Source organism: Sorex araneus, chromosome 7 (assembly GCF_027595985.1).
Source record: "Sorex araneus isolate mSorAra2 chromosome 7, mSorAra2.pri, whole genome shotgun sequence".
Classification (NCBI taxonomy): Eukaryota; Metazoa; Chordata; class Mammalia; order Eulipotyphla; family Soricidae; genus Sorex; species Sorex araneus.
In genome coordinates, this window is record NC_073308.1 from 40,041,102 (window position 1) to 40,068,460 (window position 27,359).

General features: G+C 48.9%; 1 protein-coding gene across 1 annotated transcript in view; it reads left to right on the forward strand.

Annotated features, from left to right (window-relative positions):
* DSTYK (dual serine/threonine and tyrosine protein kinase) overlaps positions 1 to 27,120 on the forward strand; it is a 62,756-nt gene extending 35,636 nt beyond the window's left edge. The window contains exons 3-13 of the mRNA XM_055144440.1: positions 4,478 to 5,144; positions 9,139 to 9,371; positions 9,903 to 9,986; positions 11,574 to 11,750; positions 12,902 to 13,031; positions 13,342 to 13,498; positions 14,102 to 14,234; positions 16,963 to 17,076; positions 18,583 to 18,697; positions 22,562 to 22,696; positions 23,073 to 27,120. Of these exons, the coding sequence (XP_055000415.1) occupies positions 4,478 to 5,144; positions 9,139 to 9,371; positions 9,903 to 9,986; positions 11,574 to 11,750; positions 12,902 to 13,031; positions 13,342 to 13,498; positions 14,102 to 14,234; positions 16,963 to 17,076; positions 18,583 to 18,697; positions 22,562 to 22,696; positions 23,073 to 23,260 (2,133 nt within the window). The 3' untranslated portion in view covers positions 23,261 to 27,120. The remainder of the gene's footprint in view (positions 1 to 4,477; positions 5,145 to 9,138; positions 9,372 to 9,902; positions 9,987 to 11,573; positions 11,751 to 12,901; positions 13,032 to 13,341; positions 13,499 to 14,101; positions 14,235 to 16,962; positions 17,077 to 18,582; positions 18,698 to 22,561; positions 22,697 to 23,072) is intronic.
* Positions 27,121 to 27,359: the final 239 nt, after the last annotated feature.

The following is a 27,359-nucleotide window of genomic DNA, read 5'->3' on the forward strand; positions in this document are numbered from 1 at the left end:
GTGGTGGAGAATGGGCACTGGTGAAGGGATGGGTTATTGAACTTTGTATGGGGGAAGCATGAGCACAAAGATGTATGGATCTGTAACTGTACCCTCATGATGACTCTCTAATTAAAAATAAACTAATAAAAAAATTAAAAAAAATTTTTTAATCATGAAAAAAAAAAAAAAAGAAAGTACGGATCTTAGCACAGACAAATACACGACCTGAAACTTAAAGCTCTCTAAACTTACAGAATAGAGAAAAGGTAAGAATCCGTCTGTTAAAAATAGATTTCCCACAGTATTCTCTCTATAAAAGAGAAAACATGAAACATTTAATTTTTGTTTTTTAGGTATATTACCATCGCAAGTACGTCTCTAGCGCTCTCTCTCTCTCTTCTTTTTACTTTTTAGACCACACCCAGCAGTTGGCAGGGTACTCCCAGCTTGGTGCTCAGGAGTCTCGTCTGGAAGTACTGGGATTCACACCCAAACAAAGTGTATACTCCAGACCATTGAATTATTTCTCTGGCCCTATAGATAGTTTTTAAAGTATTTCTTGGAGAGCCAGTTTAGTGAGTTTAATCCCTTTAACTTGTTTATCAGAAAAGCTCTTTATTCTCCCTCAGATATGATCGATAACCTCACTGGGTAGAAGATTAACTGGAGGCTTTTCCATTCATGCTTGGTGTATATCATGCCCCTTAATTCTGGCCAGCTATAGAATTTCTGCTGAAATAATCTGTGGATAATCTTACAAAATTCCCTTATAAAATGATTTCTTGTTCTTCTTTAGCTACTTGTGGAATTTATTTTGATTTTTGTCATCTTAATTATGTGTTTTGATGTCTTTCTGTTTAGGTTTGTTTTGTTTGGAACTCTCTGGGTATCCGTGACCTGGGTTGTCTGATTCCCTTCTCATTTGGGTGAAGTTCTCAGTATTCCTTCAAACATTTCTACCCCTTTCTGTTTTCTTCCTCTGGAATCAATTTGATGCAAATGTTGTTTTATTTTTTGTTTTTGGGCCACGCTTGGCTATGCTCAGGGTTTTCCCCTGCCTCTGCGCTCAGAGACCACTCCTGCTGGTGCTCGGGGAACCGCATGGTGTCCTGGGGCTTGAGCCCAGATAGCCACATGCAAGGCAAGTGCCTTACCTACTGTACATTTGATGCAGATGTTTCTCTTGATGCTGTCCTTGTGGCTTGTTCTGGAGAGAGGATGGTGACACCCAGCAGTACTCAGGCGACCATGCCTGAGGGAATCGAACCTGGGGCTCCCATATGTAAAATTTCTGCTCCATCCCTTTGAGCTGTCTACCCAGCCCCTGTATCGTATGACTGTTAATCTTAAGTGTTTTAAATTCTTGCTGGTCCTTTTATGTGGTTTTCATTGGTTTGAGCTCAGTGATTTGATTTTCATCTTCTATTCTACTTTTGAACTATTGATCCCTCTGTTGTATGTTTTAGCTCAGCTACTGTTTTGTTTGTTTTGGGTGGGGTTTTTGTTTTGTTTGTTTTTAAGTGCCAGGTCTCACACAGTCAAGAAATGCTCTACCACTGACCTCTGTCCCTGGTCCCTCAACTTCTATGGCTCTATTCTGTAGTTCTGTGATTGGATTTCTTTGGGGTTCTACTCAGACTATTTCATACGTACTTTGTTGGACTTCTCTTGCGTTGATCTCTTCATCCCAGTCAGCATCATCAGGAGTGTAGCGTTGCAGTCTTCTCTGGGCAGCTTGTACAGCTCTGTTACATTGAAGCATTCTTTTTCAGGCTCTTTCCTCAGTCTCCCTGTTTATATCTGGTGTCCCAGGTTGGCCTTACGTTTTGGTATAGATTTGTTAAGATTGTGCAAGTTGGTAAATACAAGTTCTCATTATTTAACATTATTTAAACATTTGGTGACGTTTAAGGACACTAATGAATACATTTGTGTTGAGCGCTTTCATAACTCTAAAGTATTGTAGCTCTCTGAGGATTGATTTACTTTTTCGGACCCCTGAGACACTGGGGGTTGGTGTGCCTATGATACCGATCATAGGCAGAAGTCCCCAACTTTTATTGTCTAAAACTGTATTGTCTAAAGCTGGAGAGGTGGGGTGCAGGTAGGGTGCTTGCCTTGCACACAACGGACTGGATTCTGTTGTTGGCCCCCAGTATGGTACCCTGAGCCCTGCCAAGAGTGATCCCTGAGCACAGAGCCAGGAGCAAGCTGTGTGAGCCCCATTGGGTGTGGCCCCCAAACTATAGCACTGTAGCACTGTTGTCCCATTGTTCATCAATTTGCTCGAGTGGGCACCAGTAACGTCTCCATTGTGAGACTTGTTACTGTTTTTGGCATATCGAATATGCCACGGGTAACTTGCCAGGCTCTGCTGTGTGCATGGGATACTCTTGGTAGCTTGCCGGGCTCTCCGAGAGGGATGGAGGAATTGAACCCTGGTCGGCCGCGTGCAAGGCAAATGCCCTACCCTCTGTGCTATCACTCCAGTCCAAAGCATATGTAACAACTATATAATAATCCTGCCCTTCTGCAACAACATGGCCGAGACTTCAATTCCTGTCCCCATATTCTGCCCATTTTTATTTTCAATTCACTTCCCAATCTAACGAACAAAGAAGTTGAAGGGTTTTTCTTGTTTGCTTACTCACAGAGTCGAGTAAGAAGGGTTTTTGTGCCTCATATTGTGCTAGGTGCTTTACATAGACACTCTTATTTATGTCTGAGAGATATGGTCATTCCCCTTTCTTACAAGTAAGGTACATCATCAGACCCCCAAACTAAAAAGCAAAAACCTAAAATGCCAGCAAAGTAGACAGTTTCAGAGATAAAGAGGAGCAGCAACTGGATGGAGACCAGCATTCTTACGTGCTTGGAGATCTTGAGGAGAAAGTGGAAACTTCAGACTGGGAAGCAGATCTCTGTGGGTTTGCTTCAGAGATCTTTTTCTATTCTGTTTCTCTTTTTACACACAGATGTTTTTGTGAAACTTTAGAAACTTGTTATACAAGGATTGCGTTCAGTCATATATAACACTCAGAAAAACGGCGGTGGCTGAGACCATTATTAATAGTATTGTAAGCCACAAAGTCCCAATCAATAAAAAAGAAACAGAGACACAGAGGCTGACTTGAAAACAGGATGCGGTCATGGCGCACCCCTTCACAGTAGAAGGCAGTTGAGAGATGGCTGCTCTCCATGGTCGTCGGGGACCCGGGCCCCCATGTCTCTGTCATCATAGCCCTTAGTTCTGCTTCCCCCTTGGGGCACCTCAGACATGCTGAATGACCACTTCTGATATCGCTCTCATAGTTGTGCTCCAGGCAAGGAGGACCGCCAAAGTCTATGCTTCCAGGTAGACGCCACCCCCCTCCAAAGAGTATTTCCAGAGACCGACCCTCCTGATTGGCCATCCCTCTCTGGAAAGGGCATTGCTTTCCACTCAAGGGAGAGGCAAAATACTGTGTAGGTATATTCTAGTGTTTGCCAGATCCAGGGACTGAGACCCAGCGGGCTAAGACTTTGTGATAACTGCAAGCTTAGAGTAAGACATTGACTAACCTGTCATAAGAGTTTGGAGCTTGATTGCTTAGCAGTATTGAGGACTTTCTATGTGCCGGGCGCTGGAGTCATAATACTGAACAAGAGCAGCTTGGTCTCTGCTCCCAGAGTGTTTAAGGCTAATGGGAGGATTTAAAATTCATAATTTAATGGGGCTGGAGTGATAGTACAGCAGGAAGGGCGTTTGCCCTGATTGCGGCCAACTCGGGTTCGATTCCCAGCATCCCATATGGTCCTCTGAGCACTGCTAGGAGTAATTCCTGAGTGCAAAGCCAGGAGTAACCCCCGTGCATCACCGGGTGTGACCCAAAAAGCAATAAATAAATAAAATAAAATAAAAAAGAGGTGGATGCTTCGGGGATAAAGGGAACAGCAATGTATTAGGAGCTCCCACACTTATATTAAAAAATAAAATAAAATTCATAATTTTGAATAAACTATGACTGGGTTGAACACTAAGAAAAGGATTAGTACTGGATTGTGTAACATGTGAAACTTGAGCAGGGTATGATCTGACATGGAAAGGATGCTTGGGATTTAACAGGTTAGGAAGAAGGGAGTAAGGTGAGAAATATTCTTGCAGACTCACTCCTCCTTTGCTGTTTTCCATATAGTTCTTTTTTCCATTGTCTAATTTCTTTACCAGCGGGAATCAGTGGCCGTCTCCGAATAACAAAGGAAGGCAGGGATTAATGCTCCTTAAGTGCTAGAGGGATGGCCCGTCTCTCTAGTTACTCTTGGCTCTGTAGATGAGGGTCTTCCTTCATAGGCTGTGCCAGGGAGTTTTGGTAACTGAGAAAGAAGGCGAACTAATGATTGGACCGTATCAAGACTTAGTTGCCCATTATAGGTCTGGATTTTGGTCTCACTGTGGGAATTTGCGGGGGGCAGGGATGGATTCTGAAGTGTTGACGTGACCCCATTTCCCTTGCAGGAAGTGGACATTGTAGTAGCACCGTGCCAAGGCCTCCGACCCACAGTGGATGTTTTGGGTGATTTGGTGAATGAGTTCTTGCCTGTGATAACCTACGCGCTCCACAAAGATGAACTCTCTGAGAGAGACGAGCAAGAGCTGCAGGAAATCCGGAAGTATTTCTCTTTTCCCATATTCTTTTTCAAAGTGCCGAACCTAGGCTCAGAGGTCATAGACTCCCCCAGAAGAATGGAGAGCGAGCGATCCCCGCTGCATCACCAGCTGACCGACCTGGGCTATCTGAGCGGCAGTCACTGCAACTGGGGCTCCCCCGGCCAAGACGGCAAGGCTCAGAGCATGCTGGTGGAACAGAGCGAGAAGCTGAGGCACCTGAGCACGTTTTCTCACCAGGTGCTGCAGACGCGCCTGGTGGACGCAGCCAAGGCTCTGAACCTCGTGCACTGCCACTGCCTCGACATTTTTATTAACCAGGCCTTTGACATGCAGCGGGACCTGCAGATTACCCCCAAACGTCTGGAATACACTAGGAAAAAGGAGAACGAGTTGTATGAGTCCTTGATGAACATTGCCAACCGAAAGCAGGAGGAGATGAAGGACATGATTGTTGAGACACTGAACACTATGAAGGAGGAACTTCTCGATGATGCTGCCAACATGGAATTTAAAGGTAGGTTCCGGAAGGCTTATTGGGGCGCCAGAGGTAGGGGGCGTCCTTGCAGTACTTTCCTGCCTGGAACGGGGATTCATTAATCCTAAAGCCGAGGGAACCTCAGGATAATCTCATCTACCCCACTCTCGACAGGAGTCTACCTTAAGTCATTTAGCTAAGGTCACCTCTCTTGGAAGACCTTCGTGGAAGGCCATTATAATATATATAATCTTCTGGAAGATTCCACGGTCATTCCTTTGCAGGGTCGTTAACTTTCATCAAAGCATCCAAATAGTGCTCTTCAATCTTTATTTTATGTCTCTTTCCCCTTCACTCTAATGGAGAGTTGAGTTGCTGGAAAACTGTTAAAAATCAGGATTTAACCCTGGCCTTTCCCAGCTTCTTCACTCTTATTTTTGGGCCATGGTCTCATTTTCTTTTAGGCTGCTTCTAAACTCAGCTCAGGAGACTTTCCCCAAATAGTGGTTTGGGCCTTTCTGTCAGTCCTGTTCTTTACAAACAACTCATACAAATCAGGACGGCGTGAGTAGCCAGGTCTTGGGTGTCTGAGAGTTAGCGCTTGTTGACTTTGAATACCGCTTGGTATATAAACATTCCTGTATGAATTGTAGAGCTCTGCTACCTGTAATTAAAGCGACACGGTTTTCAAGTTACCCATTAGGTTTTCTGTCATCACTGCACATCTGAACCATCTGGAAGAATCACCCCCACCCCTACTACTCCCTTTTTGTTGTTGTTGTTGGTTTAGGGATTGATTTACTCCAGGGACTCATACATGCACAGTATCTCACTGAGCTACACTAAAAACATAAATGCACAAGATCACTAAAGACTGTTTCAGGAGCTGGGGCTAGTATAGCAGGTAGTCACTTGCCTTGCATGCAACTGACCCGAGTTGATCCCGGCACCCCATGTTGTCTCCTGAGTACCACCAAGAGTAAGGCTTGAGCACAGAGCCAGGGGTAACTTCTGAGCATTGTTGGGTGTTTCCCTCCCCCGAAAAATACTCCAAAATAAGTTTTTTAATCTATTCAGAATTTCATTATTTGTATTTTATTCTCCAAAATAGCTTTATTAGGTGAACTTTGCTTTTTAACATTTTCTAGGTTGGGGAAAGTTAAGATTTAGAAAGTTTAAGAAAAGTGCTTGTGGTAACAAGGCTCAGAGGAAGGTCTGGGTTTGATCCCGTCTAACACTGCTAGGTGTGGTCCCTGAGTAGACGCAGATTCCCCACCCACATCCTTTCTTTTTAATTTGTTGCAGTTACTGCTGCCACTTTTTTTTTCCCCCCTGGTAACCCACTCTAAAAATCGCAATGAATTTTTTACCCCGCAGTGCTCAGAGCTTCCTCCTCCCTCTGCACTCAGGGGTCACTTCTGGCAGTGCCCTGGGGCCCATATTGGGTGCTGGGGATTGAACCCAGGTCCACTGCATGCAGTGCAGACGCCCTACTCACTCACCTTGATATTTTAATCTTATATTTTTTTTGTCCCCAAGATTGATTGCATGTCCCCAAATGCAGTCAGTTGCCAGGTTCTGAGGAGTTATATTCTCTTCCTCAGCTTTTTTTCCCCCTCCCTTTCTCTTTGGTTTTTACTGTGCTCAGGGATCACTTGTGGTGGGCTGAGAGGACCAACCAGGGGTTTGAACCTGGGTACGCCACATGCAAGGCGAGAACCTTACCCACTGTGCCCTCGCTCCGACCGCCTTCCTTTGCTTTGACATTCCCTCTTCCATGTAGCTGAACTGTCAGTTCTCAGTCGAGCTTGCATTCCTCTTTGCACCTTTCTGACATTGCTCTTCTGCTGGGTCTCAGGAGTTGCTGGTCTCTGTGCTCCTGTTGTTGTTTTGCTGACTCCCGGCCCTGAATCTGTTGGGAGGGGTAGGAGGCAGTCTGCTCCCATGTGTTACTTGGCTGGCGGGGTGGCGGTGGGGGTGGGGGGGTGACTCCAGAAGTGCTCAGGGGACCACATGCTGCTGATTGAATGTGGGGCTCCCTCTTGCAGAGCCTGGGTCCCCGTCTTTGAAGTCATTCTTCTGATCTCCTGCCATAAACCTGAACAATCTTTTGTCTGTGAGTTTCCAAACCCAACATATCCTTCAACGCCTCTTTTTTTTTTTCATGAAGATATCTTTTATTTTGTTTGCTAGTAAGAGTCGAGTTTATCTAGAAATTTCAGAATTTAAGGAAAATATTCTTAATTTCATCTCTTGGAACAAACCCCACAGTCTAGTGTACTCTACACCTTTGGAGAATGTGTTTGTGAATCGTGGTGTATAGCTGTGTCACACTTACAAATAAAATAGAAAGTGTAACTCAGTGGTTGTTTCTGCCATGCCACTTCCTTTCAGGATTAGGAAATCCGTTTTGCAAGTCAGGGGATAGAGACCTTAGGACAAATGATCTGCAGAAAGTTCTCCTTTAGATAAGGCACTCCCAGGCCAGAGAGCTAGGTCAGTGGGCTCCAGCACAAGCTTTGTATGGGGTCGACTGTGAGGCTGATCCCCACTGCCACATGGTCACCTTAGTGATGCAGGGAGTGGCCCCTGTGCTGGGTGTGGCCCAAAAATCAAAGCCAAAAGCCAAAAAGGAAGGATGGAAGGAAGGACAGATGGACGGATGGATAGACTTGTATCTACTGTTAGGAATATAATTTTTAAATTTATCTAGTAACAAAGGACTAGAGCGATAGCACAGCGGGTAGGGCAAATTGATGAACAACGAGACAACAATGCTAACAGATTAGACTTGAATTTGTGTGTCTGTGGGGCCAGGGACCAAAGAGGTTTTTTTTTTTTTTTTTTTTTCTTTTTGGGTCACACCTGGCGATGCACAGGGGTTACTCCTGGCTCTGCACTCAGGAATTACCCCTGGCAGTGCTCAGGGGACCATATGGGATGCTGGGATTCGAACCCGGGTTGGCCGAGTGCAAGGCAAACGCCCTACCCGCTGTGCTATCACTCCAGCCCCAAGGGACCAAAGAGTTTTAAACACTTGTGAGGGATGTGCTTTACCACTGAACCACATTCGTGCTCCAGAGTAGAATTCTTGAGTAGAATTCTCTTGAGCGGGCACCAGTAACGTCTCCATTGTGAGACTTGTTACTGTTTTTGGCATATCGAATACGCCCAGGTATACGCCGCAGGCTCTGCTGTGTGGGCTAGATACTTTCGGTAGCTTGCTGGGCTCTCTGAGAGGGGCGGAGGAATTGAACCCGGGTTGGCAGCATGCAAGGCAAGCGCCATACCCGCTGTGCTATCGCTCTAGCCCAGAATTCTCTAGGGTAGAATATTTCTGTCAACAATGTGCTAGTTAGTGTGACTATTAAAAGATCAGAGACTTTGAAATCCCTGAGTGTTGGGTTTATTTATTTTGATTTGTTTATTTGATTTTTGGGCCACACCTGTTGAAGCTCAGGGGTTACTCATGGCTGTGCACTCAGTAATCATTCCTTACAGCGCTTTGGGGGACCACATGGGATGCTGGGGATCGAACCCCGGTCAACTGCATGCAAGGCAAGTGTCCTGCCTGCTGTACTATTGCTCCGACCCCTGAGTTTTGGGCTTCAATATTAGCTTCCTAGCTGCTCCTGTTCCACCCCCTTCTAAATGCACACTTTGACCTTTTTTTGAGACTGCTCCTAATCCATAACATATGAGCCCTGTAGCACAATTGACAAGTTTCTATAGGGGTTACGTTAAATTACATAAAAGGAATTACTGGAGTGCCTGTCAGATAGTTTACTGTCATCAGTGTTGTTGTTCCTCTGTGAATGTGACATAAGAGGTTCATCTAGACACAATTGCCCTTTCTTTGGATTCTCAGTTGGCCTGAAGTAATGAGGGTTCCATGGCCCTTGATTATGCTAAGGGTCAGAGTTCATCAAGAAGTCCTGTGTTTCATAGCCATTGTCAGTTGCACCCTCTTCTGATTTGGGAGATATTTATAGTGCTCCCTCACCTTCCCTCTCTGATTTCTATGTCTCCACAGACGTCATTATCCCTGAGAACGGAGAACCAGTGGGCACCAGAGAGATTAAATGCTGCATCCGCCAGATCCAGGAACTCATCATCTCCCGGCTTAATCAGGCAGTAGCCAATAAACTGATCAGCTCAGTGGATTACCTCCGTGAGAGCTTTGTTGGAACGCTGGAGAGGTGTCTGCAGAGCCTTGAGAAGTCTCAGGATGTCTCAGTTCACATCACCAGTAATTATCTCAAACAGGTACTCAAAGAGTGGCTAGCCCACTTCGCATGCGGGTTGATAAAGGGAACAGAATCCACACACAAGCCTGGCCAGGTTAGCTCAGAATTTCCCTTTCAACTTTAGGTCAGTCCAGTTTGAATGTTTCGTTTCTTTTCTTTAACTGCCTGTCGAAGCTGTTGTGAACTGGAAAATCACAGGTAAGTTGATAAGAAGGGAAAGAAGATGTCCCAAATAGACAGAGATGAGCCTGACCAGTTCAGCTCAGAATTTCCCTTTCAGTTTTAGGCCAGTCTGGTTTGGATTTTGTTTTCCTCTCATTGCCTATAGGAGCTGCTTATGAATTGTGAAAAACACAGTTAGGTTGATGAGCAAGAAGGGAAGGATGAAGTCCCAAGTAGACAGGTCCAAGGTGAAACCAGCCTCTGTGGACACTGTGTAGATTCGGGAGACATATTTGGAAACCATGAGACTGGTCTGTGTTCCTAAAATGCATATAATTTTATTCCGGTGTCTAGAAAGCCTCTCAGGACACACTGTTTTCTCTTTCAGATTTTAAATGCCGCCTATCATGTTGAAGTCACATTCCACTCAGGGTCCTCAGTTACTAGGATGCTGTGGGAGCAGATCAAACAGGTAACTGGTAGAGATTGTTTAGAGAAAAGTGTCCAGCCTCTGGCTGGTTTTAGTAATTCTCAGACATGCTGCTAGAGAACTGCTGTCCAGGATCTTCTGTAAGTGTGGGGACCGTTTGTCCTAATTTGCCTGCCAGGAAGAATGGTGACTTTTTCCTGTTCTAAAATAAGTATTAATATTGCCCACTTTAGCGTTCTTTCTCTCTCTCTTTCTCTCTCTCTCTGTGGATCTAACCAGGACTAACTACATCCAAGGCAAGCACCTTAACTCGTGTACTGTTTCTTTCTCCCTTTAACTCTTAAAGTGGTGCAGTTAAATTATTTCACGAAGCTACATGACTCCATTAGCTTATTTTTATCTCTTATTCCCAACTTAAATACTTTATCAAAATCAGAATCTGTTGCCATATCTCATGGAAGTTATTGTTTGCTTGGATTTTGTGTTTTTTTTTTAAATTTTGTGTCACACATGGCAGTGCTCAGGGCTTACTCCTGGCTCTGCACTCAGGGATCATGACCCTGGTAGGTCTCGTGTGGTGGTGTGGGTTGAAGTGAGGTTGGGTGTGTGCACCGCAAGCACTTTACCCACTGTGCTGACTCCTTCAGTCCATGAGTGTGATTTTTTTTTTTTAGAAATGTATCTGGTTTTTATGTGGGGTTAATTACTGACTTGAGAGTTTACCAGGCATTCTGTCTCTGAATAAAATGTACTGAGGGTTTCTGTGTGCATAGCCTAGGTCTGTTGGTATTTGAGTCTTTGCGTTGGGATAAGCCCAGAGGTGATGGAACTGGAGAGGAGTCCTGGACTTCAGGTGACTTCTCACCATTTTAAAAATAAAGTATTTCTTGGTCCTGGAGAGATAGTTCAGCAGCTCGGGCACTTGCCTTGCATGCTGCTAACTTGGACTCGGTCTTCGTGCCCCATATAGTACGAGTCTGTAGGATAGCCTGAGTAATTACACCGCCAGGAGTAATTCCTGACCCTGAGGAATGAGCACAAAGCTAGGAGTAAGTCCTGAGCATTGCTGGGTGTAGCCCAAACACACAGAGAGAGGGGGGTGTGTGTGTGTGGGCGGGGGCGGGGGGATTTCTATTTCCTCTCTCTCCCTTGCGGTGTTGCTGCTGGTGCTGTGATGGCCAGGGACTCCCCCATGCCTGACTGGTGCCCCCACGTTCTCACTTGTGTTTCCCAGGGCTTGCACATCAGGTTGGGTGCTTGCACACTCAGTGCTGCTACTCACTGATACCCTCGAGTAGTGGTGCTTGCTGGGGTCATACTCTTAGTTGAGGAGCACAAGTTAATGGTCGTGGGGCTCACGGAGGGCTGCACCCCTTCTTGTGGTATGGTCAGAAATCCCTTGCAGTAGTGGAGATTACAGACGGCAGAGCTGCCAGGCGCGGGGTCACCGTGTGTAGAGGGCCAGGATTTGACTTTGTGGCCGTCCACTTGCTGGGCAGGTACTTATAAGTCACCACATTGTTCTCCGGCCCTCCGGTGGCTTTGATCTTCAGAGCCTGCTCCTGATGAGCGGGCAGCTCTGAGAGAGAGAGCATCAGGCCTCCGTTCCATACTGTCTCCATCCTGCAGATCATCCAGCGCATCACGTGGGTGAGCCCACCTGCCGTCACTAGGGAGTGGAAGAGGAAGGTGGCCCAGGAAGCCATCGAGAGCCTCAGTGCCTCCAAGCTGGCCAAAAGCATTTGCAGCCAGTTCCGGACTCGCCTCAACAGTTCTCATGAGGCCTTTGCAGCCTCCTTGCGGCAGGTAGGTATGTAGGAAAGAACAGCTTCGTCTGTGGGGGAATAGTTGGATTAGCTCCAGATGAATTTATTTTTTATTTTATTTTATTGTTTGCTTTTTGGGTCACACCTGGTGATGCACAGGGGTTATTCCTGGCTCATGTGCTCAGGAATTACCCCTGGCAGTGCTCAGGGGACCATATGGGATGCTGGGAATCGAACCCGGGTCGGCCGCGTGCAAGGCAAACGCCCTACCTGCTGTGCTATTGCTCCAGCCCCCTCCATATGAATTCTTTTTTTTTCTTTCTTTCTTTTTTGGGTCACACCTAGCGATGGACAGGGGTTACTTCTGGCTCTGCACCCAGGAATCACCCCTGGCGGTGCTCAGGGGACCATATGGGATGCTGGGAATCGAACCCGGGTCGGCCGCATGCAAGGCAAACGCCCTACCTGCTGTGCTATTGCTCCAGTCCCCCCTCCATATGAATTCTTAAAAAATCGTTAGCGTATTTTTTTTTGTACTCTGGTTAATTATATTAATTACAAGAAAATTTATTAAAAAACTTTGCATGTGGATATTCTAGTTCTGGGGAAAATGGAGAGAGCTCAGTTAATTTCTCCACATTTCACAGAACAAGAAATGAAATCAACAGAATGTGTGTGTGTGTGTGTTTGTGTGTGTGTGTGTGTGTGTGTGTGTGTGTGTGTGTGTGTGTGTGTGGTGGGGGTACGGGGGTGGCGGGGTGCAGTTTGGGCTCCGGGCTTACTCCTGGCTCTGTGTTCAGGAACCTCTCCCGGTGGGCCTGGGGGGAGCAGATGGGGTGACGAGGATTGAACCCGGGTTAAGCATATGTGAGGCAGGAGCTCTACCCTAGAACTTTTATATATGAGTCTATGCAGTATTTTTGGAACGTGTGGCAGAAAGGGCTGCCTTTACAGCGTACTGGCTCCCGAGTGATACCCGCTTACTTCCGAGAGGTGCGCGTGTGTGGCAGTGTCTGTGGAGACTTGGTCACTGCTTACTAAGTGTCCACTGTGTGCCACTCTGAGCTAAATGATAAATGCATCTTTGAATGGATATCATGGGGTAGTATGCCATCGGTGTTACTCTCCCTGTGCAACAGCTGAAGAAACCAACACGGGGGACTGGGCCGCTTTTCCCTCTTTCTCTCCCAGTTGGAAGCTGGCCACTCAGGCCGGCTGGAGAAAACTGAAGATTTGTGGCTGAAAGTTCGGAAAGATCATGCCCCCCGCCTGGCCCGCCTGTCTCTAGAAAGCCGGTCTTTACAGGATGTCTTGCTGCACCGTGAGTCCTTGTGTGTGTGTGGGGGGGAGTGGGGGGTCTGGGTACCTCTGACACCTTCTTTCCAGCCTTGGATGCGTTTTTGAACCCCGAAATCTGTTTGGTTTTGCTACTTAACGTAGTTGGTAGAACAGGGCCGATGTTGACGTGAGTCAAACCAGTTAGGTGGCTTTCTGCTGGGTCGGGCGAGCAGCCTGCACTGCACTGCCTGCTGTGGTGTGGCTCCTGCCTCTGGGCAGGCCTGCATCCAGGACCGCAGGAATGTCGCCCAGCCCGTTTCCCGCCGCCTCACCCCAGTCTCTGTGTCTTACAGGTAAACCTAAACTGGGACAGGAGCTGGGTCGGGGCCAGTATGGTGTGGTGTACCTGTGTGACAACTGGGGGGGTCACTTCCCCTGTGCCCTGAAGTCAGTTGTTCCCCCAGATGAGAAGCACTGGAATGACCTGGCTTTGGAGTTCCACTACATGAGGTAGGTTCTGGCCCGTGCGCCTCTGTGGGAAGATAAAGAGTCAAAGCCGAGGCCAGACTTCTGGTATAGATTTTCTTTTTTTTTTTTTCTGTTTTTTAAAATTTTCTTTTTGGGTCACACCCAGCAGTGCTCAGGGGTTACTCCTGGCTCTTGCACTCAGGAATTACTCCTGGCAGTGCTCGGGGGACCCTATGGGATGCTGGGAATCGAACCCGAGTTGGCCGCGTGCAAGGCAAACACCCTACCCGCTGTGCTATGTATCGCTCCAGCCCGAGACCCCTGGTATAGATTTTCGTACCCCCACCTAGAGCGTGCCTGGCCTTTGCCAGTGCGTTTCCAAACGTTATGGATTAGTGTTCTGTCTGACTCAGAAACAGACTCCGGCCAGGCCTTTGCTGTCTGCCTCTCCTTTCCCGCACCTCCTCATTGGTCAGACTCTTCCTTTCAGTCTTTCCGGCTCCGGTTCCAGACTCCCCAGGTAGCCCAGTAGAGAGCTTCCCTCTGTGCTGAGCAGGGGCTGGAGGTCCAGACCCCTCCCCACCTGGTGGTGTGCTGTGTGGGCGTGGCCAGAGCCTCACGCCTCAGCCCTGCTCCCTCGCACAGGTCTCTGCCGAAGCACGAGCGGTTGGTGGACCTGCACGGCTCCGTCATTGACTACAGCTACGGCGGGGGCTCCAGCATCGCCGTGCTGCTCATCATGGAGCGGCTGCACCGGGACCTGTACACGGGGCTGAAGGTGAGACCGCGGAGCGGGGGCCAGCGTCCTCCAGGCCTCTCGCCCTCCGGTGGGCATCCAGAACTGTTTGCTTTCATGGACGTTGGTGGGACACTCAGGCTTTGTGACCCTTATTTCCTGAACACAAAAAATGTTCTCGATCTAGGGGGCTGGAGCGATAACACAGCAGGTAGGGCATTTGCCGTGCACGTGGCCGACCTGGGTTTGATTTCCAGCATCCCATATAGTCCTCCGAGCACTGCCAGGTGTAATTCCTGAGTGCAGAGCCAGGAGTAACCCCAGTGCATCACCGGTTGTGACCCAAAAAGCAAAAACCAAAAAAGTTCTTGTTGGGGGCTGGAGCAATAGTACAGCAGGTAGGGCGTTTGCCTTGCATGCAGCTAACCTGGGTTCAATCCCTGGCATCCCATATGGTTCCCCAAGCACCGCCAGGAGTAATTCCTGAGCGCAGAGCTAGGAGTAACCCTTGGGATCACTGGGTATGACCCAGAAAAGCCAAAAAAAAAAAAAAATGTTCTCAATCTAATGTTTTTGTCTTGGTTTGTATCGAAGACACTGTAATTCTTTAATTTCCTGTGAGTAAAGTCTTAACTGTAGCACTGTCATCTCATTGTTCATCGATTTGCTTGAGCAGGCACCAGTAACGTCTCCATTGTGAGACTTGTTGTTACTGTTTTTGGCATATCGAATACGCCATGGGTAGCTTGCCAGGCTCTGCCGTGTGGGCAGAGTACTCTCGGTAGATTGCCGGGCTCTCCGAGAGGGGCGGAGGAACTGAACCCGGGTCAGCTGTGTGCAAGGCAAACGCCCTACCCGCTCTGCTACTCAGAAAAAAAGCAGGACAGTTTTCTTCATGTAAGTCTGCATTCTTGCTGTCTTAAAGTTCCTCTGCTAATGGCCAGAGTTTTTTATTTTGTTTTCTTTAGCCAACAGATATTTATTAGTGACTAACTTGGTTTTGTTGTTGTTTGGGGGCCACACTTGGGGTATTCGGGGCTTACTCCTGGCTCTGTGCTCAGGGATAATCCCTGGTGGGCTCCAGGGACCATATGGGATGCCAGGGATTTAACCCAGCACCTACATGCAAGGCAAACACTACCCACTGTACTATTGTTCCAGCTGCACTTAGGGACTAACTTATGCAAGGCCAGGTGTTAAATTATCGTAAAGGATATTAAAATGTGATTAGGCATCAGAGACAGTACTGCAGGCAGGGTACCTCTGTAGGCAGCTGACCCAGCTTTGATCCCTGGCACCCTGTGTGGTCCCCCAAGCCCTGTCAGGAGTGATCTGGGAATTTAGAGCCAGGAGTAAGCCCTGAGCATTGCCAGGTGTGGACCAAAACCTAAAAACAAATAAATTAAATGTGTAAAAGCCAGGAGCTCCTAGAGAATCATTGTCAGGAGTAGGATGTGGCACTTGACTCTGATAAGTATTCTTTGATGGGTAAAGTGTGGGTGGGCAGTTGGAAAGAAAAGGTTTTTATCAGGGCGAAGGAATAAGCATAACATCCAGACATTTGAAGGCTTACAAAGAGACTGGTCCTGTAAGAGCAACTAATTTATTTGGGGAGTAGAGGAGATTTTATACAAAGGAAGGTCTGGAACAAATGATAGAGAACCCAAAGTGTTTTAAAAAAAAAATTATATAGGAGGGCTGGAGAGATAGTAGAGGGGTTAAGGCCTTGCTTTGCCTGCAGCCCGCTTGGTTCAATCCTTGGCTACATGTAGTTCCCCACACATTGCCAGGAGGGACCCCTGAGCATAGCGCCAGGAGTAGCCCCTGGGCAGTGCCAGATGTGACCCAAGTCCCTTGGCCTCCCGAACCCCAAATAAGTTTTAATTTCCATAGAGTGTTGAGGCGGTAGCTCACAGGGTTTGGAACACCCCAGAGTCCGTTCCCTGCCACCAGCTAATATGGGAACTCTCAGGAGCTGGGCAGTTGGAACCTTGGAAGGCGTGCAGGAGCCGTAAGGAACCAACCTGCTGAGGAAAGTGACGTTCCTAGTGGCTTTCCCTCTTGATGGCGAAGATTAAAGCTTCATGAATTTTCACCAGCCAGATGAATTTTCACCAGCCGTCCAGAGTAACGTGTTAGCACTTGGGGATGAGTGATGGGACCTCTAGGACCCGGGAAATGCTGAATTGGAGGCGCTGGTAGAAGCTGAGAAACTGGTATTTGACCTTTTTTCTTCTTGTGTTTGTTTTTGGGTTTTGGTCCACACTCCGCCGTGCTCAGGGCTGACTCCTGGCTCTGCGCTCAGGACGGGGACCACTCCTGATGGGCTTGGGGGACCGTCCGTGGTGCCGGGTTGGTCATGTGCAAGCAAGCACCTTGGCCGCTGTACTGTGTCTCCAGCCCCAGAACCTTGGTGTCTGGATCCTTAAAGCCCGTCCTGGTCTGTGACAGGCCTACACAGCAGTGGAAGTGCATCTGCCTTGGCACCTGGAAATGCCACCCTGGTGCCTGCAGGGCGTTGACACTGGTTCAGGTGGCCATGGTCAGAGGTGTGTTTGCACCTCTCCTCCTCCGAGGGGTTTAGTCGGCTATAGAGCTGCTCCTCCTGCCTTGGCTTCTCCTGTCCTTCCCCAGCTGCTCTCTTCTCCTTTTGTACATCACTTTTCTGTCCATGCATATCCCAGTGCCATTGGAGACTCTTCCTTGGTTCTGGCACGTTAGCCTGAGGAGTTGTCTTGCTGGTGCCAGTGAAGCTCTTTTGTCTCCCAAGGCTGGGCTGACCCTGGAGAAACGTTTGCAGATAGCACTAGATGTGGTGGAAGGAATCCGTTTTCTGCACAGCCAAGGGCTTGTCCACCGTGATATCAAACTCAAAAATGTGCTGGTAAGTAAGAGCTGTTTCACTGAGATAACACCCTGCCTGTGTGGTGAAGAATCCCTGGGAGAGTGTGTGCGATGCAGGTTTGGTCTCACAGAGAACCTGGAGGGGCGGGGAGGTAGAATCACCAGCAGAGCCAGTGGACAGAGACTTAACGTACTGTTGCTTCCAATTTTTCCCCTCCTAGTACTATTGGGGCGGGCGGGGGGGAGGGGATTTCAAGTAGGAACAAAGATGAGTGGTTCAGTGAAAACCCATATACTCTTCAACTTATTCGGAGTGTCTCCTCATAGCAGGGTGCGTGTCTGTGTTCCCCAAATACAGAGAATTATGATTGGCTTCCTTTATGAAAACACTTCATTCCAAATACTTCAGTTTGTACCTCCTAAGGAAAAGGACTTACTTTGCACCATGAAGATGCTAATATTAGACTCAAGAAATGTAATCTTGACAAAGTGCTATAGTGAATATACTGTATAGTGTCACAGTTAACAGGGGACAAATAACAAATATGTCCCTTTATCTCACGTTTGCTCTGTTTGGTTCAGGTTCCAGTCTAAGGACCATAAAGTTCACTTTGTTTTCATGTTTCTTTAACCTCTTGATGTACAATAGATCTTAGCCTTTGTTTTGCTTTTGCTGTGCTGATCCTTTTAGGGATCCGGGGCCTTGTTGCTGTGTCGAGAGTGTCCCCAGAGATATGCAGGGTGGGGCTGAGAGGAGAAAGTGTATCTCCATGATTAAAACAATCACATCACGAACCTGCCAGTTCATGAACTACAGTTACAGCGAATCATGTGACATACAAATAAGAAAGTAGTATTGGGTCATCTGGAACTCTCTCTGGCAACACTAAATATATAAATATGGAAACAGCTTCTGGAAACAGCAACACCTCCCTGAAGGTGACCATTAAGAGGCTTATCTGTAGATAAATGAATAAAGTATAGGTGAATTCTTCCTGCCTTGTAGAAAAAGAGAGGAAAATAAACTCAGAGATTGGGAGGTAGCCCAGAGGCTGGACTGCAGCTTTGCTTGTGGGAAACCCAGGTTTGACTCCCTAATACCACATGTCCCGCCCACATGGCCAGCAGTGACCCCAACTCCTTCCTCCCCAGCACTGAGTGGGGAGCAGCCTCTGAGCATCACTGGGTGTGACCCAAAAACAAAGTGAACAACAAAACTAGCAGAAGACTCTGAAACTGACCAGCCTTCCGTAGGATTTTCTTCCGAGTCCAGAGGTCAGAGAATAGTCAGGAATGAAATACTTTTCTCATTGTCCACTTTTTCTTTCAAGATTCGTTAAGTTCCTGATGATGCCAGGCCCAGTGCTAAGTGCTGGGCATAAAAGATGAAAAAGTACATCTGGGATAGAAGACAGTGAAGGGAATGAGTGTGGAGACCGGGAGGTTGAAGGCGGGCTGGATGAAGTGCATGCTTTGAGCCTGGGTCTGCAGCTGGACCCCGTACATTCCCAGACCCAGGCTGACTCTCACCCTGCTTTGTTGGCAGCTGGACAAACAGAACCGTGCCAAGATCACTGACTTGGGATTCTGCAAGCCAGAGGCCATGATGTCTGGCAGCATTGTGGGGACACCAATCCACATGGCCCCGGAACTTTTCACAGGTGAGCTGGCGAGCAGGGATGTGTGCCACCCCAAGTAGGACCCCGGGGGCTGAATATTATCCTTCAGTACTGGCGCATCTTGCCCAGGCGAAGAGGAAACCAGAGCAGAGGAAACTGAAAACAAGTACAGGGGAAAGAGAAAAGGTGGAGGTGAAAGAAATAGTACGAAGGGAATCACTAGCATGTCTCCTTAGACTACACGCACCATAATGGCCACGATCAACCACTTATACTTAATCACAAAGTGTTGACTGAATAATTCCTATGTAATAGGTGTTGTCCCCTATCATTAAAGACCTTACCATTGACAGAAAGATAAATAAGACAGCATGTGATTAAGAGGTATATAATATAATGTTGGTGTTAGAAAAGGGATATATGAACATTGAAATGTTTTGTTTTGTGATAGAGGAACAATTTCAAGTAAGTATTAAATCATATCTGAAAATTGGTAGGTCTTTAAGGCAGGAGGGATAATACAGTGGGTAAGACACTTGCCTTGCATGCTGCCAATCCCAACTTTGATCCGGACACTGCATGTGGTTCTTTCAGTGCCACCAGGAATAATCTCTGAGCATAGAGATAGAAATAAGCCCTGAACACCGCAGGGTGTGGCCCCCAAACCAAAGCATGACAGTAATAACATGTATTTTTTAATGGTAGGTTTGAAGGGAACATACTAAGTATATTTTTGTATTGATAAGGACACAGGGCTTCACATAGCAAGAAAATGTATTTGACTAAGAAAAGAAAAATGGAACCACACTGTAGCACTGAGCCACGTCACTTGCCTTAAGTCTAGAGTATATAGAAAGCCTCTTTTGGGGGGCAGGGGAGGACTCTCAGGGTGCTTTGGAGGCTCTTGGTGGGTCAGGTTGGTGGCTCGGTGCCCAGGAAGGCAGTTCTGGAGGGCCCTGTGCTGCAGGATCAGACAAGCCCTCACCTTAATTCCCGGGCTCCCTACCCAGCCCCTAGACCCTACCGTAGGCCTGGCAGTGTGGATGCTTTTTCCCCCGTATATTTTTGTTTTGTTTTGTTTTGCTTTTTGGATCACAACTGGCGATGCACAGGGGTTACTCCTGGCTTTCACGATCACAATCACGAAATCCCGTTAATCACCGATTTCTCGGGCGGCCTCAATAACCTCTCATTTCGTCCTTTCCCTGAGATCTTAGAAGTCTCTCTCAACTTGGCCCTCCCAACGATGTCGCACTGGGGGCTCTTTCAGGGTCAGGGGAATTAAATCCAGCTTGTTACTGGATTTAGCCTATGAATACACCATGGGAAGCTTGCAAGGCTGTCCCATGTGGGCAGGAAACTCTCAGAAGCTTGCCAGTTCCTCTCAGAGGGAGAAGTAGGCTACAAGATATTGCTTCTGAGAGCTTGCTTTTAAGTCTCTCTCTGGATGTTGGCCGTTGATGGGATTACACACACCTGGGTTCCTCTGCCGGTACCTTCATGCATGAGGCCTGTCCGAACGTGTAGAGAGGGGCCTTGAGCATGGCTGTAGCTAGGTTCCAGTGGTCTTCGGCTCTGCACTTAGGAATTACTCCTGGTGCTCGGGGGACCATATGGGATGCTGGGAATTGAACTCGGGTCGGCCGTGTGCACCCGCTGTGCTAACGCTCCAGCCCCTCCCATTATATTTTTGTTCCACTTAATTCTCACAATTCTGTAGTGATTTTAGTATAATTCTTTGTGTCATGTATAACTTTAAGACAAGGGCAGAAAATGAATACATCTACCCCAAAACATTGAGCTAGGAAGTAGTAAGACGGGGACTGGGCCTGGGTCTTTAGACTCCAACCATGTTTCATGAAGAAAAGGAAATCATGAAGGTTGAGGAAGGGGAATGTGAAGGAGATCACAGAATGAAAATAAACACGACAGCAAAGAGACTGCCATTCGGGGAGCAGCAGACAAGGTTGGAGTTAAAATTAGACAGCGGCCCTGAAATTCAGCCTTAGGCGTAAGGCTTGGTGTGGCAGAGTGAGGAGCTCTCGAGCCCGTGAGCCGGTGAGGGAGGAGAGGCAGCGTTCCTGGGGGCAGCAGTAGGGGGAGGAGACGTGAGCGGTGAGCAGTGTGTGCCCCAGGATCAGGTGGGCAGGCCACAGACAGCGCAACAAAAAAATGACAGATTTTCCATCAGTTTAGAAGAAAGTGGGCAAGGTTTTGGTAGGATCTGCAATGTGTCCTGAACAGAAGAGAATGGTTTAAAACCGGCTCCGAGACTCTGAGTCCAGTGGATATGGGATGGCACTGCCCTTGCCGGAGAGAATGGAGTGGCAGTCACAGGTGCGGATTGGTATCGGGGGCAGGTGAGATTGGCAGCAGATGTCGTGTCTCTTGCCCTCCCACACTCCGTCACTGAGTAGCTGGAGAGCCCTTGCAGAGGCAAGGAGGCTGTCAGCCCTTTCCTGAGGTTTATTTTTAAAAATCTTTTGATTACTCGCGCATGTGTGTGTGTGGGGTGTGTGGTGTGTGTGTGTGTGTGTGTGTGTGTGGTGTGTTGTGTGTGTAGAACCCAATTACGGAGTCAAGTAGGCTGTCAGTCCTTTCTTTAGATTTATTTAAAAAAAATTTTATTACTCCTACAAGTGTGTGTGTGTGTGTGTGGGGTGTGTGTGTGTGTGTGTGTGTGTGTGTGTGTGTGTGTGTGTGTTGTGTGTAGAACCCAATTACGGAGTCAAGTAGGCTGTCAGTCCTTTAGATTTATTTAAAAAATTTTTGTGTGTGTGTGTAGAACCCAGGCAGTGCTTCGGGGGCCCAGGGGTGGGCCTGGTGATGTGATACTAGATTTATATTCCCCTAGCCATAATTTTATTTTGGCTACTTCATGTTTAAACTTCTCTGTCCCTGATGCTGTCAGAATCATCTGCCTGAGATACTCTCCTGTCGCCTCCTGCTCTAAAACAGGACTCACTCCTTGCTGCCCACTGAGTCCAGACTCTTCTCTCTTTAACATTCCTGGGTTTTGTTTTTGTTGTACACCTGGCCCCGAACTTCCTTTCAGCTCTGGCTCTGCACTCAGGGATCACTCCCGGCAGGCCCAGGGGACCGTATGTGGTCCTGGGGATTGGACTCAGGTTGGTCACATGCAAAGCTAGTTCCCTACCTGCTACTCTCTCTCTCCATCCCCTCTTCTCTCTAAATGAAAAGTACTTAGTGCTGGGGCTGGAGAGATAGTACCAGTGGGTGAGGCACTTGCTTTGCATGCGCTCAGTCTGGAGTTGAGCACCCTGGATGGTCTGGGAGTAATTCCAGGAGGAATCCCTGAACACAGAGCCAAGAGTAAGCTCCAGGGACCGCTGACGTGACCCTAAAACAGAACAACAAACAAATCTGTAGGGTTTGGGGAAGTGGCTTAACACATTGGCCCCAGCGCCTGCACCCCTGGCTCACATTTGACTGTGCATTAATTGACGCACATTTGCAGCACTAGCATCAGCGTGGGGAAGGACTGGAGTATGTGACCCTTGGGTTCGATTTCCAGTACTTCATGGTCACCTGAATACCTTGGGAGTGATCCCTGAGCACTGCTGCATATAGGCCTCAGAAAAGTCTTTATGTTTGGGTTCTTTGTTCTACCCATCTTTATTTCCCTCTTTCCACATTAACTTCTATTGTACTATTAAGATGTAGAGGTCCTATATCCTTCATTCTGGGAATTAGCCCTCCTAGCATCATTGGGGCGTGGGAGCTCTCAAAGTGGGTGTCCTAGATGCATCTGGCCGGCCAGGTTGTCAGGGCGAAACGACAGGTGTCGAGAACTTGAGGGGAAACATTGCCTCTGCAGAGACGCGTGAGTGGGGCTGCTGGCTTCCCTCCTGGTCACGGGCTGTTTGTCATCCCTTCTTGCCCTAGGGAAGTACGATAACTCCGTGGATGTCTATGCCTTTGGCATTCTGTTCTGGTATATCTGCTCAGGCTCTGTCAAGCTCCCCGAGGCGTTTGAGAGGTGTGCCAGCAAAGACCACCTCTGGAACAACGTGCGGAGAGGTAAGCCGCGTCCTCACTTCTACCCCGGGCCCCTGGGAGACGGGCGCTGCCTAGCCAGTGCCTTCCTCCCCTCTTCTGCCAGTGTCCCGGAGAACCACCGTCATCCCACAGTGGTGGAGTCCGGGAGAGATGTTTAAGACAGACCCTTGCTTCCCCCTTCTCCGAGTTCCTCCAGCATGCCGGCGTGTTTGGAATATTCCATCACTGTTGCATCAGGTTCTGACCTGCGTGTTCGCTGCTGTAGCCGCAGCCCATTTGCTTCCTTTGACCTCCTGGGCTCCAGCTGTGTCATCAGTCTGCGAACTGATCGTGCCCCTTTGTTCCGTTGCTTCCCACCTCCCAGCTCCGGGTCTAATCTCCCTGTCGTCCTATCCAGGGGCCCGCCCTGAACGCCTCCCCATGTTCGATGAGGAGTGCTGGCAGTTGATGGAAGCCTGCTGGGATGGGGACCCCTCTCAGAGACCTCTCCTGGGCATTGTCCAGCCCATGCTGCAAGGCATCATGGACCGCCTGTGCAAGTCCCACTCCGAGCGGCCGAACCGAAGACTCGAGGATTCGACTTGAAAGCAAAGACCTCTTCCACTCTTGTTTCTCTCTTCCCCTCACCTTTTGGCCATGGGAGAATTTGACATTTACTCATTCCAAAGCGCTCCCGCGGGGAGTGATGCTTGCTGGGCACCCGGACCCCCTCCCAGGCAGAGACGCTGCGGGCGGCTGAGGGAGCACGGCCCGCACTGCACTGACACCAGGCTGTCCCTTTAGCAGACGGCTGTCTCGGACATAAGCTGATAGCGCAGTGTTCTGGCCTCAGCTGAGCGAGGCCTCTGCTCCCGTGGTCTGCTCCCGGCGTGCTGCCAGGGCACCAGGGACACTGCACTGGGGACGGCGATAAGAGCGACCATATTTCATAATTTTGACTGTAACCAAGAATGGTTGGCTCTGCCCAGCCATCAGAATCCTTAGAAAATTTGAGCTTAGTTCTGAGATTGTTAGAACATAGGAACAAAAATCGTTCTGAGGTTGTTAGAGCATAGGAACAGAAAATAATACATGGGTACCTGGCTCAGGCTACCTGCGAGCTTGCAACAGCCGGAGGTCCCCGCGGGAGGGAGCCAGAGCCACCGTGTCAGGGTGTTCCCAGGGACTCGGGCAGGGCTTCAGGTCCACTCCCAGGATGCCACAAAGGAAGGAAAACGGAAGCGTGCCTGTGTTGCTATTGGGGTTTGAGTTACTGCTATCTCAGAGACTGTCTTCTACCCTGGGGCCTCTTTTGGGGTGGGTTTTTTTTTTTTTCATGTGGGGGGATGTTCTCAAAATGGGGATGCGCCAGTTAACATGGTACTTAAGGGTGAATGACTGAAATGGACCCGCTGCGAAGTCATTCTGGGACCCGAGAATGATGCTGTGGGCCTCCATAGCAACCCACTAATGAGATGCCGACTTGTTTTCTAAACTCAGAAATGTAGAACCTCTTCTCCTTGTGTTCGAATATAACATACTGACCTTTTTTTTTTTTTTTTTAAATGTTTGCTAAGTGAGCTTTTTAAACCAAGGTTTCTACTGCAATTGACTTATCCTTTTACCTTATTTTTACTGGGACCTATAGGTCAGTGGAGGGGAGAAGCAGGCGAGTGATCTCTGCCGCTCTGCGTGCCGCCACCCTGGGGAGGGCCCCTGCTCTCCAGGCAGGAGGGAGTTTGCAGCCCTTGGAGCATTTTGTCGAGAATCGCAAAAGAATTCTGAACCCAGACAAAGGAAGTGGAACTCTTTATACATCTCTGATTCTTGAGTTTGCGCTTCCCTTGGCCTGTTGATGAAGCACTTGACGGTGGAGGGGAGAAGTGCCTGGCCTTTGGCTGGACCCAGAGGTCCGGCTCCGTGCCTTCGTGTGCGTGAAGGGGCCCTTCGTGGCGACCAGGTAGTGAGCACACGTGCTGCCGGAGCCTTCCAGGCTGGTTGTGACAGAGCGACCATGTCCTGAACTTCAGCAGGGTACACTAAGAAAAATCTCACGTAGTTTTTCAAGTTCAGTTTTAACTCTCGGCCGAGGGTAGTAGCCCCCTAAGTACTGTGGCTCCCTAAAGTATTAAAACTCCAAGTTCACTTGCAAGCGGGAGAAGTGACTGACCAGGTTGTCTCTGGGTTCTGAGACCCCGGCCTTGTTTTGGTGGAGAATTCAGTCGAATTTTTCATCACTCAGAATTAGGACCTCGCTGTACTTCGCGTCACTCTCTTATTAACAGCGTTGACTCAGTGCCCTTCTAAGGAGCGTGACGGGCTCATAGGAGGTCAGGTTTCAAGTTTGAAACGGAGCGATAAGGACACTCCTGTTAAAAATCAGTGTAGGTCTGTTCTGGGTAAAGCGTTAAGCAGCCGGCCCGGCTCCCTTTGCAGGATGCCTCCTGCTCCGGCACACCTGGTCCCAGGAAAGCCAGGTTCCTGACACGGGGGAGGCATACCCCGATCACACCCCGTTCATTCACAAGGGCTTCCCAAGTTCCTTTTCGTTTCATCCCCTAAATCTTGCAAGAACCTTAGTTTGCCGCAGCCCTATTCCCCACACTTTTTGTGTGTGGGGGTGGGGAGGAAAGAGGGGACTATTCAAAGTTAGAGGGACAAGAAATTGTGTGAGTTTTTTTTTTTCCTTTTAAGTATTCTGAAAAAAAAAAAAAGGTGCAAATTATTCCTGAAAATCTATAGGCTAGCCAAAGTCCACATTTAGATATTTGGAGATGTTATTTAAACACTCAGCAGGCTGAGTGCAGGAATATATATATATGTATAAGTGTGCATATACTTTGCTTTTATTTTGTAACAGTGTGGCTAATCTGGGATTCTTCCTTCCTCGCCACCCATTATTACGGAAGGTGGGAAGACACTAGACGGTCGAGGAGTCGCCTGGCCCTGAGCGGTGGCAGGCTCAGCATTGCCCGGGTCCCCAGCGGCGAGGTGAGGCTGGCCGGGAGAAGAGGAAGAAGGGCAGAATGAACCTCCCGCCCGGCCCGGGGCAGGGTCAGGATGGCTCGCCCCAGCCTGGCTGTTCTTAACACGCTTCCAGTCACGCACTTGTTTTGCTTCAGCACTAACTGGTGAGGGACTTCCCTGCAGAGCCGTAGTGAGGAAGGTGGCGGCCCTCGAGCTCCCCTAAACCGGGGTGCCAGCATCGTGCCTCTGGGGGCGAGGGCGGCTTGTGGCCGAGGTCTCCGCAGCGCGCCCCAGTCTCCGGCCCCTCCGCTGAGAGGATTCGTGGTGGAGCGAGCCCGTCCTCTCTTCCGGGAAGGGGCGAGGGCAGAGGTGGCACCCGTTTCTAACACTAAAATTCCAGGGGGCAGTGGAGGAGAGGGTCCACGGCTACCCCAGGAGGACTAGCGGGAGAGTAGTGCTCTCGGCGGGCGGCTCTCCAGTGCTCTTTGGTATTTTCGCCTGAGTTGCCAAAGGGGGGCCGGGAAAGCTCTTTCCTGATGGGAGAAGGGGTCGGGGTGGCAGAGTGGCAGGGTGATAACTGCACTGAACGACACTTTATTTCTTTGGCATATTTAGCACTGACCAACCAAGGCGGCCTGGTGATCCCAGTTGCCGTTGGGGGACCAAGGTGACGGCCTGGCGGGGTGGAGGTGGCGGGCGGGTCCACACGGCCCCCCCTCTCCCCCCGGCACCCAGTGTCCAAAGAGCACTTGCTTTATTCGAGTTCTCAAAGCTTGATGTTGGATTTGCTGCATGAAGCAACCCCCCATTCCTTTCCAAGAGAAAGAGGGTCTGTCTGAAATGAGGGCGGGGGGGGGGGTCAGGCTAGGGGGGAGTCCCATGGGTGAGGACGGGGGAATGACCTTGAGAAACTTCCCTGGCAGCTCTCCCGTGCCTCGGGCACGTTTGGTTCAAACATTGATACAGAAACAGTTAAACGCCGCACAGGATGGTGGCAGCGACGGTGGGATTCGGGGTCTGTCCTTGTGTGGGATATTAATGGGGGCCTCGTGTCCTGAAAGGGGTGGCCTCTCGCTGCGTCGGCTTTGCGGACGCCCGTGCCACCAGCTGCGCCCGGCTGCTGTCCCCAGGGGGAGGGGAGAGGGGTCCAGACAGCTTGTTGTCTCTCCGTAATGTTGTTTTAAAGCATCTATTTTATTACAGTGTTAAAAGGTGTAAAATACTAAATGTGTAGGATCAAAGTGCAATAACATAACCCGAGAACAGGACTTCGGCACACACGTGAGCTCATACGCGCTCCCCCTCCTTGTGCCTCCACACTTCCCCTCTGTCACTGTTCCTGCAGGTCCATGTTCATTGTGTGTATTTTAGGAGACCCGCTTATGGATGATGAATTCACCGTGTCCCTTTGAACGGCTGGTTTTATAGACTACTCTGTACTGGGTGGGACGCGCGAACATCAGGTGTGCTGTATAATAAAGATCATGTCGCCATTGTCAGTTCGCGTCTGTTCGCCTTTTTATTTTCCCTCACCTCATTAGCTCTGTTGGGTTATGTTTTGGAGTGGGGGCCCTGCGTGCAGTGGGGACCCTGGGCCTTGGGGCTCTCCATACAAAGCTTACCTCCAGGCCTTTGCACCGTCTTCTCTGCCCCTCTCGGTTAATAGGATGTTCCCCTTCCGTTTCCATGGGGACCTCTGGGGTCAGATGACTGCCCGGGTTGCCTTGGGAGGCTGTCA